The sequence below is a fragment of the Leucoraja erinacea genome, chromosome 20, assembly GCF_028641065.1.
Source record: "Leucoraja erinacea ecotype New England chromosome 20, Leri_hhj_1, whole genome shotgun sequence".
Classification (NCBI taxonomy): Eukaryota; Metazoa; Chordata; class Chondrichthyes; order Rajiformes; family Rajidae; genus Leucoraja; species Leucoraja erinaceus.
The window spans coordinates 8,395,654-8,410,555 of NC_073396.1; the positions used below are offsets into that span (position 1 = coordinate 8,395,654).

Here is a 14,902-nt window from a genome sequence, read left to right on the forward strand (position 1 = left end):
CACAAAAATTGAAAATGAAAGACCAGAAAATTTCGACGTAGAAAAAAATCATTTGTTATGTTCAGAGATGGTCATTAGTCTTATACATCCCAATTAGACAGTGATGTTTATTTCATGTCAAAGAATCAGCATTCAGATCTGTATTTTACCAAATAAACTGGCCAAGATTGCCATAACAATATTTTAAAAAAAGGTATAGCCATTTCTTTAAATAATGTAAAATAATAAATGCTATTGAAATTATAATCTTAAACACTACATCAAATATTTTTGTATGGAACTTTAAAACCGGTTTTGAAGTCAGAAGTACTGCTGTGATGGAGTTTGTATTAATTATTCATGATTAGTTTTAATAATGCACAGGCTACAAATGGCTTTAACCTGCCTGGATTTAATTTTGAAACCGTTGCTTCTGAATAACTGGTTATTGTATTCACTAGATGGTGCTGTTGCTCCTCATTTTTCTCTCTGTGCTACGACGAGTACAGTTCAAAATTGATGCTTTTGCTTCAGAAACTACTGCACCTAAATATTTTGTGATGCTTCCTTTTTCTGCTCTTGCATCTTTAATATTAGTTCAAAGTATGATGTAGACTAATTTAATCGATTGTGATCGATAAACTGTGATCGAATAAGAACCGAGAGGTCAGTGTTGGATCAAAAATATATGTTGTTCTTCTGCTTTGCACATGAACCAAAAGTGATTTTTAAAAATTTCCTATTTACAGTTCAAGACAAAACAATTTCATTGAAAAAACAATTATTTGGTGGAAGGTTAGAACATTTAACAAATTGTGTATCAGACCAGCCTACTGCGTGCAGTACCTTGTCATTCACCTTCCTAAAGTCAATGCATTAGAATATTAACAAGTAATGTACAACAAGTATCATAGCTGGATCTACTGTTATTTATTATTTATATTAATGATTTGAATGTGACTGTAGGTGGCATTGTTAGTAAGTTTGGGGATGATGCTAAATTTGTTTGGTAAAGTGGACAGTGGAGAAGGTTATCTACCATAACAACAAAATCTTGATCAACTGGGCCAAGCGATGGTAGATAGAGTTTAATTCAGGTAAATGCGAGGTGTTGTATTTTGGGACAAACCAGTAAAGGACTTTCACAGTAAATAGCAGAGTCCTGGGGACTGTTGTAGAACAGAGGAAAATAAGGGCACATGTGCAAAGATCCATAAAGAAGATGTTTGTCACATTTGGTTTATTGATTAAGATATTGAGTACAAGAGTTTGAATATATTTTTATACACAGTCACCTGTGGCAAGAGGTGCTTTGTTATGTTTAAATTCAGCTGTTGGGTCAATATATTGTTTTATTGGTCTCAGTAATAGACTGACCTGCTAGGCCATTTCACAGGGGAGTTTAGAGTCAACTATATTGCTTTGGATCCAGAGTTACAAAGAGGCGTGATCACGTGTGGTACCAGATCTCTTGACCTGTAGTGCAGTGTATTAGTGAATCAAATGGGTTTTTAGAATTTTTTAATTTTTTTTTAGAATTGTTTTACACTTAACTAAATGTAACTTTATCAGCAGTCTTGGAGGGGATTCAAACTTGATTTTCTGGTTTGTCATTTCAACCAGCATTCATTTCCCGACCTCAAGATGACCAGTGTAGTAATCTAGTCACTGTGTTGGAATTGTCAGAAGTTGACAGAAGTAGTTTAAAGATAACTGGTGAGCCAGCATTACTCAATCTCTTTTTTTAATTAAAAAAAATAAATAATACAACTCCTTGGGTAAATAGTTTATACTAGCCTTCTTTATCTCGTGTCACGGTTTTAGGCCATCTATGCAGGTATTTAAAATCCCAGATTTCTGTGTTTGTTTTAAAATGGCTGTTCTTACTGAGATGCAGTTGTAGAAGTGTCAGCACTCCTTCAGATACATTGATCATTCTTTACTTCTGAAACAAGACCATAAATATTAATACGCTACTCAAGTAAGCATTTCTGCTGAGCCTTACCCTGTCTGTCTTGTCTTCCCAACAAATACACACATATGCACTTTTCAGGGCAAACGAAGAAAAGCTTTTATTTACAAGGTCATTTGGCTCCAGGAACTATCCTGTGAAACTTATTTGTTTTTTTACATTAATAGCTTTTTGGCAATCTGGAAAAAGCAATGATTTAGTAATTTAGTAAGGCTTGTTCACTGACCTCACTTAAACATTTAGTAAGGCTTGTTCACTGACCTCACCTCTATCCCATCTGAGAATACAAAAAAAAAAATTTCAGTGAAATGCTCATCTTCCAAGTTCCCCAGAGGAAATTTTCAGACATTTTTATGGAAAATGTCAATAAAATAAAACAATTGAACAGCAAGCGATTTTATAGTTCAGCTGCTTACTGAAATTTAAGGGAGGTGCATTGTACGAAGAGGAATAGATATTTTTCTTTTACTGATTTGTAATATTAAATTATGAATGTTAAAGATATATGGCATTAGCTTTGGATCTTGGACAGTTCCCTTGCTCCTCCATACTTTGCTCTTGCCATCACTCTGATATAAGTTAATCTTCGTCTCATCTGTCCACAAGACCTTTTTCCAGAACTGTGGTTGCTCTTTAAAGTACTTCTTACCAAACTGTAACCTGGCCATCCTATTTTTGCAGCTAATCAGTGGTTTGCATCTTGCGGTGTGGCCTCTGTATTTCTGTTCATGAAGTCTTTCTTCTTAATTCCAAACAGTTGATTTTGGTAAGCCTACGGTTTTGCTAACAGTTTTATTCTTGTTTCTCATTCGCATAATGGCATAATGGCACGACTTTGGTCCTCATGTTGATAAACAGCAATAAAAGTTTCCAAAGATGATGGAGAGACTGGAGGAAAGACTAGATGTTCCTCTTATACCTGCATTAAAGAGGCATTTAAACACACCTGAGCAATTACAAACACCTGTGAAGCCATGCATTCCAAACATTATGGTGCCCTGAAATGGGGAGGGGACTGTAAACACAGCTGTATTTTCTACATGGTGAAACCAAAGTGTATAAAAATACCCTTTAATAAAATCTGACAATGTACATTTTAACCACAGGGTATTACAAATCTCATATTGTGGAGTACAGAGGCAAATAAATAAATGAAGGTACACAAAAAAGCTGGAGAAACTCAGCGGGTGCAGCAGCATCTATGGAGCGAAGGAAATAGGCAACGTTTCGGGCCGAAACCCTTCTTCAGACCTTTCGGCCCGAAACGTTGCCTATTTCCTTCGCTCCACAGATGCTGCTGCACCCGCTGAGTTTCTCCAGATATTTTGTGTACCTTCGATTTTCCAGCATCTGCAGTTCCTTCTTAAACAGATAAATAAATGATGTGTCTTTGTCCCAAACAATATGGAGGCAACTGTATGTCAATAAACCTTTTGGCGATATCTGTTGCATCATTTTGATTGCATATTCTAAAATGCTACTCACATTTCCAACCCAGCTTGCCCATGCTTGTGAGAATGTTGCAACTGCAGCACTTTTGGCTTGTACTCTGTGACCTTTTGTAATTCTGACCACAAATTAATGATAACATCAGCCATTATGTACCATTCAATATTATTAGCTTTGTTGCCAGTATTAACATTTCTTGTGAATGCTACTGCTGTCTTTCGCTATCCTGATCTGGAAGGCTTATACTTGAGAGCAGAAGGCCATTGTTAGTTGTACACGGTTCAATCAATGTGTACCAATTGGAGTTTTTATTTCTCAAACAAAGGTACTTTTCAGTCACTGTTTCCAGGAAGAAAATATGTTCCTTACAAGCAATTTCTACATGGCATAAAGAAGCACTGTTTGACAGATGTTGCAGTGTTACAAATTGTGTGCATGTTGAATATTGAAATGCTTTCTGGTACTTTATATTCTGATTTCTCATGCTGACAGACATTATGAAATTGCAGAGGGCTGCAAATTTTGAGAATATGCGAATTTTGCGGATGTGTAAATGTCATGCTGAATAGTTCAATAAAATGAAACTTTATCTTTGTATATTAGCCTTAGATTTTGCAGTTTATAACACAGATGGGAAGCGATTGAAAGTAATTAGGTTAGCCATTATTGCAATCAGAACTTTTTTGGCTTTCTTGTTCTTCGAAGCACTTTTATATTGGAGATTCTCATATTTAGTAAAATTCTCTAAATTGCTTTATTTTCATTTCACTTTTACTGTCTTTAGGTTTAAGTGGCACTGTTTGATGGAGAAGGCGATTGAATCAGGGAGAGAAACCAAACACAGCACAAGATAATTGTATACCTCGTTGTCACCTTCCCCTCAACCAACAATTAACCATTCTACATTTCCTTGGAGCATCATCTGCTTTGATCTGTCCTTTTCACACCTTCCATTCTCTTTGTACCCTTCCATATCTCTAGTTTCCCTTTCCCCTGACTCAGTCTGAAGAAGGGTCTAGACCCGAAACGTCACGCATTCTATCTTTCCAGAGATGCTGCCTGTCCCGCTAAGTTACTCCAGCATTTTGTGTCTACGAGAAAATCGAGGCTTATTCATAAATGAGGACCAAAAGACATAGTTCCTAAAATAAAAATAATGCAACAAATTCAAAGCAGCAATTATAGGCAATGGTTATTTTTTGTCAGTGTAGGTTCAATTTCTTCAAATGGGAACTCAATCCTGCTCTTAATGAATTACGGTTTGTCTCCAGTGTGGGAATACTTTGAACATGAGTATTTTCTTCCATTGTACACCTTTTAAGCGAAGAAGAAGGAATATTTAGGTTTCTCCTTTTGCCAAATATAGTTCCGATTGAAAGTTGTTCTTCCCATGCACTTACAAATGCGACTTTAACTTTTTGAATGAAACATTGATCCTACTACTCTGAAAGATGGAAAATATTTTGATTTGCAAAACCTGAACCAACCTTTTGTTTGCGGAGCCTTGCCTAAATAAATATGTCAACTCTTTAAAGGCCACGGTAATGATTTTTCACAAAATAAAGTCTGTTGAAATCAGTCACACTTCTGCCCCGCCTGCCCCACTTTTCGGCCAGATCCATTTTGATAGTCACGCATTATTTACATTGAAGTTCTCATTACCGAACAGTCAATCTCCGATGGCGGCTGAAGTAGCTAAATCAAAAAAGAAGTGTTGAAGAGTTAAAAGAGTATTTGGTCCAGTCAAAAGAAATTGAATGGATTATTGTAAAATTGTAAGCCAGAAAAATCATTCTGATCTCGAAGTGGGCCTGTTTCGAGCAATTCTGGAATCTCTGGCTTGGTTCCACTCCAGTTGAATGTATATGTAGGTATGTTACAAAACCTACCTGAATCGCCATTGGGAATCTGCCCTCAGCCATGTCGGCGATTTTGGCGCTGTTTGGAGGGGGCGGGTTTAAAACGCGATTTTTACTAGGCTGTACTAATCGCACATGTTCAGCCTAGTAAATCATTAACGAAAAATCGCTGCAAGACCCGGTCGCAAAAGGTATTATTAGTTTTATAGGCCTCGATAATATAGTTCTAATAGTTTTAAAATTAATGTTTAATTCCGCAACCTCTCGCAGCCCCAGGGTTTTATAGAGCAAACAATTAAAGGTATGTACCTTATTTTTACATTAAATGGGGCATATATATAACCCTATATATCAAGTTATCTATAGCGAGTGGTTCATTTTGGGCTTTTTATATCCCGCAGTATTTTTCTCGGCATTTGAGGGCACTAATCCAGCGCTATGTCAACATTCTAAACCAGCGCGTTCCACATGAACCCACTAGAAAGCCGATTTAAATGGGCATTTATTTACAGCAATTGAACACTAAATTCCTTCCATTTGGCCTATAAATTAATGTAAATTAGATATAAAAATCATGTTATATTGTGAATTATTTGTGAATAATCTTTGGACACTTGGGCTATTTAAAAATGTTAATCTTTCCTTAAGAAATGGGCGTTTGACAATCCAAGATCACAGCTTTTTTGTAATGTCCATTGAAAATCAATAGGGAACAAGATGCTAATTTCCGAGTATGAAAATGGTCATAACATTTTTAATACTTGAGATATGAAAGTGAATTTGGTGTCAAATTAAACTTATTGTTATGCTTTATCTGATGGGATAAATTGCAGACTTGATTTTTTAAATCTCAAAATTTTGTAACATTGCTAGTATATGCATCCCTTTACCCATTGTATTGGGGAAATATATATCTTTATTTTCACTTCAGTCTGAAGAAGGGTCTCAACCCGAAACGTTACCCATTCCTTCTATCCAAAGATGCTGCCTGTCCTGCTGAGCTACTCCAGCTTTTTATGTCTATCTTTAGTTTACAACCTCAAATGTCCCCTAGGTATCTCAAGGTTTCAAGCAAATGACAAGTGGTTGGAACAGTGGTAAAGTACTGCAGATATTCAATGGTGACTGTGAAAATTGGTGACAACTTTTTATTATTGATCCCATGCAGCATTATTATTGATATTTCTTTTATTGAAAAAAAAATGCCCTGTAATTACTTTTGGTTATTTCTGTCTTTTTATTGCTCTCTCTGCCTTTGTCTCTGCTGACATGTATTTAATTATCTGTATTTTGTCCAAAACTCTTGCTCACTGCCTTCCTTTATCTTTTAAAGCATCGGCATACAGTACATCTTAATCTTTTGTAGTGCTAATATTCTTAATTTTTATTGCTTCATTGCTGAATAAATCATCACGCATTCAGTACAGGTTTAATGGAAAAAGACAGCTTGGAATACAGGTTCAACATAATCATGATAATGTTTTAAAAATTACTTTGAAATGAAATAAAGGTCTTGGTTTGTCGCATAAAGATGTTTTTAAGTTATTACGGCTGAATGGCACTGCATTGCATTTGAATAATAGTTTCCTGAATAGTTTCCTGAAATATTAACAAGAAAATGACATGTAATAAACTGAGCTCACAACTGCTTTTCTTCACAGAGATGTAAAAGTACTTAGAGACTTGCTAAAATATTCACCAACAATCCATTCTTTAAACATTTAAAATACATTTTACAATGTATTAGTGTGAAAGTGACAGAAGTTATGTGAACAGGGCGAATGAAAAAAAAAATTAAGTGCAGGACAAAAATATGAAAAAAAGATTTCAAGTTGAAATGATTGAGTTTTTAAGAGGTCAGAAGCATTTCTGCAAACTGAGTAAATTTCAGCCTGTTTCTGAGAATGTTTCTTTAATCTTGTAGCAGTGTCATCCATCAAAACCGAGGCTGCATATTTGAAGGCTTGTAATAGAATTTCCGCAATGCCCATGTCTCTATCTCAGGACAGTTTCAGAATACATGTTATACATGAACAAAACATTTTGCTTTCAAAAGAAAAATCTTGTCTTTTTTTTAAATATTTTTTTAGAATCTGCCCACATTCCATAAGGATATTTTCTCTCTGCTTTAAAGTCTCCATTTGTAAAGCATAACGTTTAATACATTCCTTGCATCTAGAATCTATTGTTTGAAGATCTATGGCTTGTCATCTCTCTGGCGGTTGTTCAGAGGGAAGAAATGGAATGTTCTGAGGCAGCGTGTGGACTCCTGCAGTTATGATTTAGATCAGGTAGAGTGTTTTTACGATATGCATAGTTCTTGAGTGATAGAGATACCAGAAAATGTTGGTATCTTTGTGTAATTATCATCAGCAAAATTTGTGCCATGATTTCTGGTTTATAGCATCTCATTCACGATACATATGGGATCATATGATATTTCCCAAAACATAAAAACAAGTGATCAAAGCATTCATAAAGTTGTAAATGTGTACAGATAGGCACAGCCAATACTTTACAACCTTTCTGCACATTAGACTTTGCATTTAATTGAAAATGACTTTCAAGCAGATTAAAGTGTCCTCTGCTGTAGCACATTGGACTTCAGATTCAGGGCTTAAAACACAGGGAGAAGGGCTAGAAGTAATCCATTGAACTATTTGCACCCATCCACTGAAGTAAAGGCTAAACTTAATCCACAAGCAGACTTTTCCTCAATTTCTGCATTCCCTTGGTCTGCAAGTGTCCAAATATATATTGATCTTAAGCTTGAATATCATATCAGAATTAGATAATTCTAAACTGTGGTGTTCTGTAGCCTTCTCCAGTGGGAACTTCAGCAGTCAGGGAGCTGTGGGGATTTAAAAATATTGTTTTTTTAATATAAAAATGGAAAATGGTGCATCATTTTTTAAAGCTAAAAATTGCAGAATTTTATGTAACATTCATTCATGTCTTTTATTTTTGTTTTGTTTGCAGTTGTTTATTGGGACATTACTGTTCACAGTTCTCCTGTTCCTCTTGCCAACGACAGCGCTGTATTACCTCGTCTTTACACTGGTAATGAGCTTTGGTTGTACTTCAGTGAGCTTGAATGAGATATTAGTGATACAATTTGTGTGAAAATCCTCTTCCATGCTTTACATTATGCTGCAGCTGTGGCACATGATTCACGCTCTGTCAGACCATGGTTAGAAATGAAGTTATAATGTTGCTTCTTTATGTATTTATGGGGTAGGTTTTACATCATAGGCAATCAGGATTGAGAATGAATGACCTCCATGCCATTTCTATGAGTTCTAAGGTGGCTGATGAAGCCCATGCAAGATCTACAGACCTTGGCAGGAAGTACTTGACATGATTAAACGCAAAATGCCGGAATAACTCAGTGGGTCAGGCAACAACTGTGGAGGGAATGGACAGGCGATATTTTGGGTTGGCACTCTTCATTAGAGTCTGAAGAAGGTTCCCGACCTGGAAACATCGTTTGTCCATTCCCTCCGTAGATGCTAACAGTCCCGCTGACTTGATTCAAGATTCCAGCAAGTGCAGTTCCTTGCGTCTCCAGTACGACATCGTGCCTAGTAGTTTTCCCTTCCCTCATTTTTGTTTCCAAGAGCTCCTGACAGAAAGTGGAGGTTCTGAATGTCTCTCTGGATGTGCCTTTTCTCATTTGATTGGTCAGGACCAAGGAGTTCCATGAGTCAGTGAAGATGTTGCATTTATTTCCAAAGAGGTCTTAAGAACATTCTTGGAATGTTTTTTTTGTTCTTTTAGTTATCTCATACTATGACAGACCTTGGGGTGTTTCATCATGTGTCTGTGGCCAAGCTCGTCAACAAATGTAGTCCTGGGTGGAGCTTGGACATTGCTTTGCTTAGCCTGCCAATGGTTTGGAGGGTTTTGCATGATTGGTGGTACCCATCCACTGCTTTAACTTGTCTATCTGTGTTCCTGAAGCATACAATAGGTCAAAGGACAGTTTAGTTTAGAGATACAGCGCGGAAACACGCCCTTCGGTCCATCAAGTCCGTGCCAACCAGCACACTAACATTTCCTACACACACTAGGGACAATTTACATTTATACCAAGCCAATTAGCCTGCAAACCTGTACGTCTTTTGAGTGTGGTTGGAAACCGGAGCTTCCGGAGAAAACGCATGCAGGTCATAGGGAGAATGTACAAACTCCATACAGACTGTAGTCAGAATCGAACCGAGGTGTTTGGTGCTGTAAGGCAGCAACTCTACCGCTGCACCACCGTGCCACCCGTTGCCAATAGGTTTTACAGTAACCAAAAGGTTAGGTGAATTATAACCAATTTATGTTTGTGTCTTGTATTTATTGACAGACCTTCTGCCTTTATTTTCTTTTATCAACAGCTACGATTGGTGGTGGTGGTAATTCAGGGTTTCATTCACTTGCTCGTGGACCTCATTAACTCTCTCCCATTATACGCATTAGGACTCAGACTGTGCCGACCTTACGTCCTTGCAGGTATTGTTAAAAGCTGAATTAATTTGGTTTTAATCTGTTAGTAACATTGGCATTGGTTATCAAGATGGCGCCCAACCCAAGCGACTATTTGCCTGCCAGCCACAGAAGCAGATCTACAATCACTCATTATAATAGCTCCACACTTTAAAATCTCTCACTGTAAATGACTCGATTATAATGATGTATTGTCTTTCTGCTGCCTGGTTAGCACGCAACAAAAGCTTTCCACTGTACTTCGGTACACATGACAATAAACTAAACCAAACTGATTTTGATCATTGTCAAAAGAGCAGCATTTGCAAATTATTCCACGCATATTTTTGTCAACACACAGTGATCCATTTCAGTGCTATGCACCAAGAGGATCTACGGAATTCATGAGGTATCCATATCCTCCATATACTAGTCAGATTAAAGTATCCTTATTGAGGCAAACTGAATCTGCACCAGAAAATATAAATCAGAATTTATAGTTCTCTGTAAACATATAAAAATAAAATAAAGAGCATAATAAATATAATATTGTGAGACAGAGAAAAAGGACATAAATAAAATTCTCAATTTTATTCAACTCAAACAGTTACATTCTGAAACTATAAATCTTCAATGCTAGTATTTGAAACGTGCATTGTAAATTTGTTCGGTCTGAATTCCACCAAACTTTTTCTGGCAGGTTTAGTACAGTTGATATTTACTGTTGCAAAGGCAAGCTGGGCAACATAGATTGCCGATTCAGATTCAAACTTTATTGTCATTGTGCAGTGTACAGTACAGAGACAACGGACAGGACAACAGAGGTGGGGGTCTGTGCATTTATGTAAACAAAGCATGGTGCACGGACATCACCATAATCGAGAGGCACTGCTCAGCTAACCTAGAGTTCCTCTTGGTTAGATGTTCTATCTGCCCAGAGATTTTACCTCCACTGTTGTGACTGCTATATTCCTCCTGATGCTAATGCTAAGCTTGCAATGAAAGAACTGCATACTGCCATTGGCAAACAACAGACTTACAACCCCGAAGCAGCCTTCATTGTTGCGGGTGACTTCATGACTGAGACTCAACACATCCATATTGTAGCGGGGGTTTTCATGTTGTTGAAGTTCCTGTTAGACTTTATCGATGAGATCACAAGTATTATAAACTATTGGTTCTTTTGGTTTTAAACAAATACCTCTGTTTAGTACATCTCTTGATACAGAAATAAGGCAAATTGCAAGATTGGTGTATATATATATATATATATAATATAGAACTCCAAAATTGGGAGTTCCCAATGAATCGGCTCCTGACTCACCAGGTGGTGTTTCCTGCGTTCTCTTTCACACACCAGGGTCACGGTTCCTATGCTTCCGTTCATACACCAAGGACCAGTTCCTTCATTTTTACACGCCAGGACCAGTTCCCTCACTCAATTTTACTCGCCAGGCCCAGATCCGGCGTTCCCTTTCACTCACCAGAGTCCGATTCCCGCACTCCATTTCAGTCACTGGGTTATGATGCCTATGCTGCCTTGAAATCGATCAGGTTCACTTATAAAACATATAAATTCCACCCCCCTCCAACATAAAGGAAGGGAAATATCAGCACAGTGGAGCTGCAGTGGGTGGGGCCCATTAACAGTTAGCATTCCATAGCTGTCTGTAAATTCCACATTTGAGAACATAGTCAGGAACCTCCCAGACATTCATTTAAAGGAGTAACTACCAGGACTGCTGGCAATTACTGACAAGATGGGACCAAAGAGTTGCTTAGTTCCTGGCTTAAAATATATAATCTAAAAATAATTATTGTGTCCTTTTACTGTTTGGAGTGAGAAGATGTTTTTCAGACATTTATCTCTATCTGTTTTTGTGTTTTTATCTTCAGCTGGTGTAAAGTTTGACGTATTCCAGAAGGTTGCTGGTAAACCTCTTCACTTGTTGATGCAGGTAAGTTGTCCTGAATGGCCATATTCATCTATCTGTGAGTAAAGCAGAGATATCCTTTTAGAATGGCTCTTTCATGATACGTGTAAGAGGAACTGCAGATGCTGGTTTACACTGAAGATAAGACACAAAATGCTGGAGTAACTCAGCAGGTCAGGCAGCATCTCTGCCTGGGATGTTTGTTTAACTCTGGAACAATAGATGAGAGGGCTTCTGCAATCAATTGTTTTATATCGCAGGTACTATTATCTCCAAGTAAAAGCAAAATTCATCCATACTCTCATTTTTGCTTTCTCCAAAGCCACAAACTGAGAAATATTAAATGACACAAAAGTAGACCAGACAATGTCAAGTGAAACAGCCTTGTGCATTTGCTTAAGTAATGGCTGCTGTTCTCCACAGATTAATCCGTTGACCTATGGAATGATAATCAAACGCTACAGACTTCCAACCTACAGCTCTTATCCAAAAGACTCCTGGGCAGCGCTTTGTAAGAAGCTGTTTATTGGGAGACTGATTTATCCATGGAAACGCAGAAATGAGAAACAAGACTGAGGAAATGCAGTCAAAGAGGGGAGCAGTCTTAAAGTCCGTGTCCATTTTCCTGCATTACCCCTGGATTGCTCTTTGTTTTAAAAAATGATATGTTTTTTTCTTCTAAATAAGGTTGAATTGCCATATTTGTTTAAGAAAGAAAATCTTTAATATCAGATTTATTTTACTATTACCAAAATTATGGTGCCGAATTGCCAGTAGATAACATAATACTGCTGTTTTTTTAATAACATACAATAAAGATAAAATGTTAAAATATCCCTTAGGATATTAAATGTATCCATGTCTCAGGGTACTGTTCCACATTTTACCTCTTCCATTAGAGCAAACATGCTTTTCCATTTATTGGTTAGGTAGAAGATTTGAAATTTATAAGAATGCACTTCTGTTTGCTGTATGTATGCAACATTATTGCACTGTTTTTAGATAAAATCATGTTTCATTCATTAAGGGCATGTATTTCATTTTTGTATTTAGTAACATATTGGTACTTTAAATGCCCAACTGAATCCTAATTTTCTTTTACCAATTATTCTGAGCCATTTAAAAAAAAAATCTAATTAACGCAATCATCTCTCAATTGAATACAGTGGTATAATCTGCATTAATTTTGGAGAAATTGAAAAGGGAAATTCCCCATTTAAAAAATGAAAACTAATATTTGTCAATCTGATATAATAACCATGTGTTTGCCTGCAATGGAACAATCTGACTAAATAGTTTTGCATTTTCCTCACTTCTTGATTATGATGTTGTTTTCCAGATGTACAGAGAAGGACGACTTAAATGTTACCTTTCTCTACCCATCGCCGTGCCCAAACAATGTTTGTCTTTTTTTCGGGAAAAATACAATATTTTAATAATGCATTTTATAGCACAAACCTGTTACCATGCAATTGTTTAAAAATAATGTGTTCCTTCTCTGCACAACATGATGTCTATAGTTCTTCGCTCTTGCCTGAAAGCTATTTTCCTGGGCCAGTCATAACATTTTCTGGAAGGGGTTATATTGTCTTTTGATCTTGTGATGAATCTAACAGATTGTAATATGAATACTTTCATTGGCCTGGGATTTCCTGAAAGCTCACACTGAAACAATGACATCAGCAATGTTGTTTTTATAATATAAGAAATGTACATCTGAGTTTGCTGGCTTTTGTTTTTTTGGGTTTTTTACTAAAACTCTTCCATAATTCTCATTTGCTGATATACAAAATTGCATGTATAATTAATGAATCCTAGTAACTATATATCTAAACCTGAAGATTTTGGTACAACAAATTTCTATTTCTAGTGTCTAATGGCTACTTATTTTTCACTTAGTCATACAACTTCAGTTCTTTATCAATGCATGCATCATTCATGTATCAGAATAATTTGTAATTGAAATTGATCATTGTCATACAGCACAGAAAACTATGTCCTCCTTAAACCTATGTCCTCTGGTTCTTGATTCTCCTACCCTAGGTTAAAGACTCAGATCTTCTCTAAGATCACCTCTTTAGGATAACACCTCATCCTTCTGCGCTCCAAGGAATAAAGTCCGAGCCTGCTTAATCTCTCTTAATAGCTCAGGCCCTCAAATGCTGGCAACATCCTCGTAAATCTTCTCTGCACTATTTGCAGCTTAACAACACCTTCCCTATAGCAGGGTGACAAGACTGAACCCAATACTCCGAATGTGGCCTCACCAATGTCTAGGACAACTGTAACAGAACATCCAACAATCAAATCCAACCTTTGTCTTTCCCTGTATGCCCTGGGACAGGAATTTGTTCTCAGTTCCTTATACTAAATGTACAATATAGCAGCTCTGTGTTATACTCCTCTGAGGAAGAATTGCTGTGTCCAATGTGCACAAGATGTTTTACAAACTTCAGTTTTCATAGACTGCGGGTCAGAGGGAATGTGGTACGTTTTGTAGTTTCCAATAGCCTAATTATTGATGATGATTTCCCTTTACCCCACTTATTACATGCCTGTTTGTAACTTCCAGGCAGATGGGAATGAGATTCTCCGGAGGTTTTAGGGTGCAACTCTCCAGTAGATAAATCAGTTTGAATTGTCTGATTTTGTGAAATTACTGACCACATATGTGATCAAATTGATTTTCTGCAGACAATATTACTTTCAGAATTGTACTACCTGGTTTTGTAAAAGTCAAATTGTTGATAAAAATGAAAATTGATTAGCATAGTGAATAAAATCTCTCAATGTCATCTGTATATATTTTATTCTGCAGCACAGTTGTATTAACAGTTTCAAAGGAAATTCACACAACATCAATTGACTTGACACATAATAACTAGCTATTTGAAAGCAAAGGTGGCGTATAAAGCACATGATTTGCATTTTATTACTTTAATCTTGGGGGGGGGGAGGGGAAGCATATTTCACATTTCCTTTATTCAATAAACTACAAACTTTTCCAGCTTTTCCCACTCTACGATAGTCAGTCTGAGGAAGAGTTCTGACCCGAAACATTATCTCTCCATTCCCTCCATATCCTTCTATCCAGAGATGCTGCCTGCCCCGCTGAGTTACTCCGGCATTTGTGTCCATCTTTGGTGTAAACCAGCATTCGCAGTTCCAACACATCCTTGTTCTGTCTGTGGAGGGGGTGAGGGGCGAGAACAGGACTGCAGGAATGGGGGGAGACATGG

General features: G+C 37.0%; 1 protein-coding gene across 6 annotated transcripts in view; it reads left to right on the plus strand.

Annotated features, from left to right (window-relative positions):
- Positions 1-14,458, plus strand: part of pigq (phosphatidylinositol glycan anchor biosynthesis, class Q) — a 37,232-nt gene extending 22,774 nt beyond the window's left edge. For 5 of the 6 annotated variants that reach the window (XM_055651159.1, XM_055651157.1, XM_055651161.1 and 2 more), the window contains 5 exons: positions 7,439-7,550; positions 8,239-8,319; positions 9,642-9,756; positions 11,626-11,687; positions 12,087-14,458. In XM_055651159.1, the coding sequence (XP_055507134.1) occupies positions 7,439-7,550; positions 8,239-8,319; positions 9,642-9,756; positions 11,626-11,687; positions 12,087-12,239 (523 nt within the window). In that variant the 3' untranslated portion in view covers positions 12,240-14,458. Of the gene's footprint in view, positions 1-7,438; positions 7,551-8,238; positions 8,320-9,641; positions 9,757-11,625; positions 11,688-12,086 lie in introns of those variants that run through there. The other variant, XR_008725096.1, reaches the window with a different exon arrangement.
- The last annotated feature ends 444 nt before the right edge of the window (positions 14,459-14,902 follow it).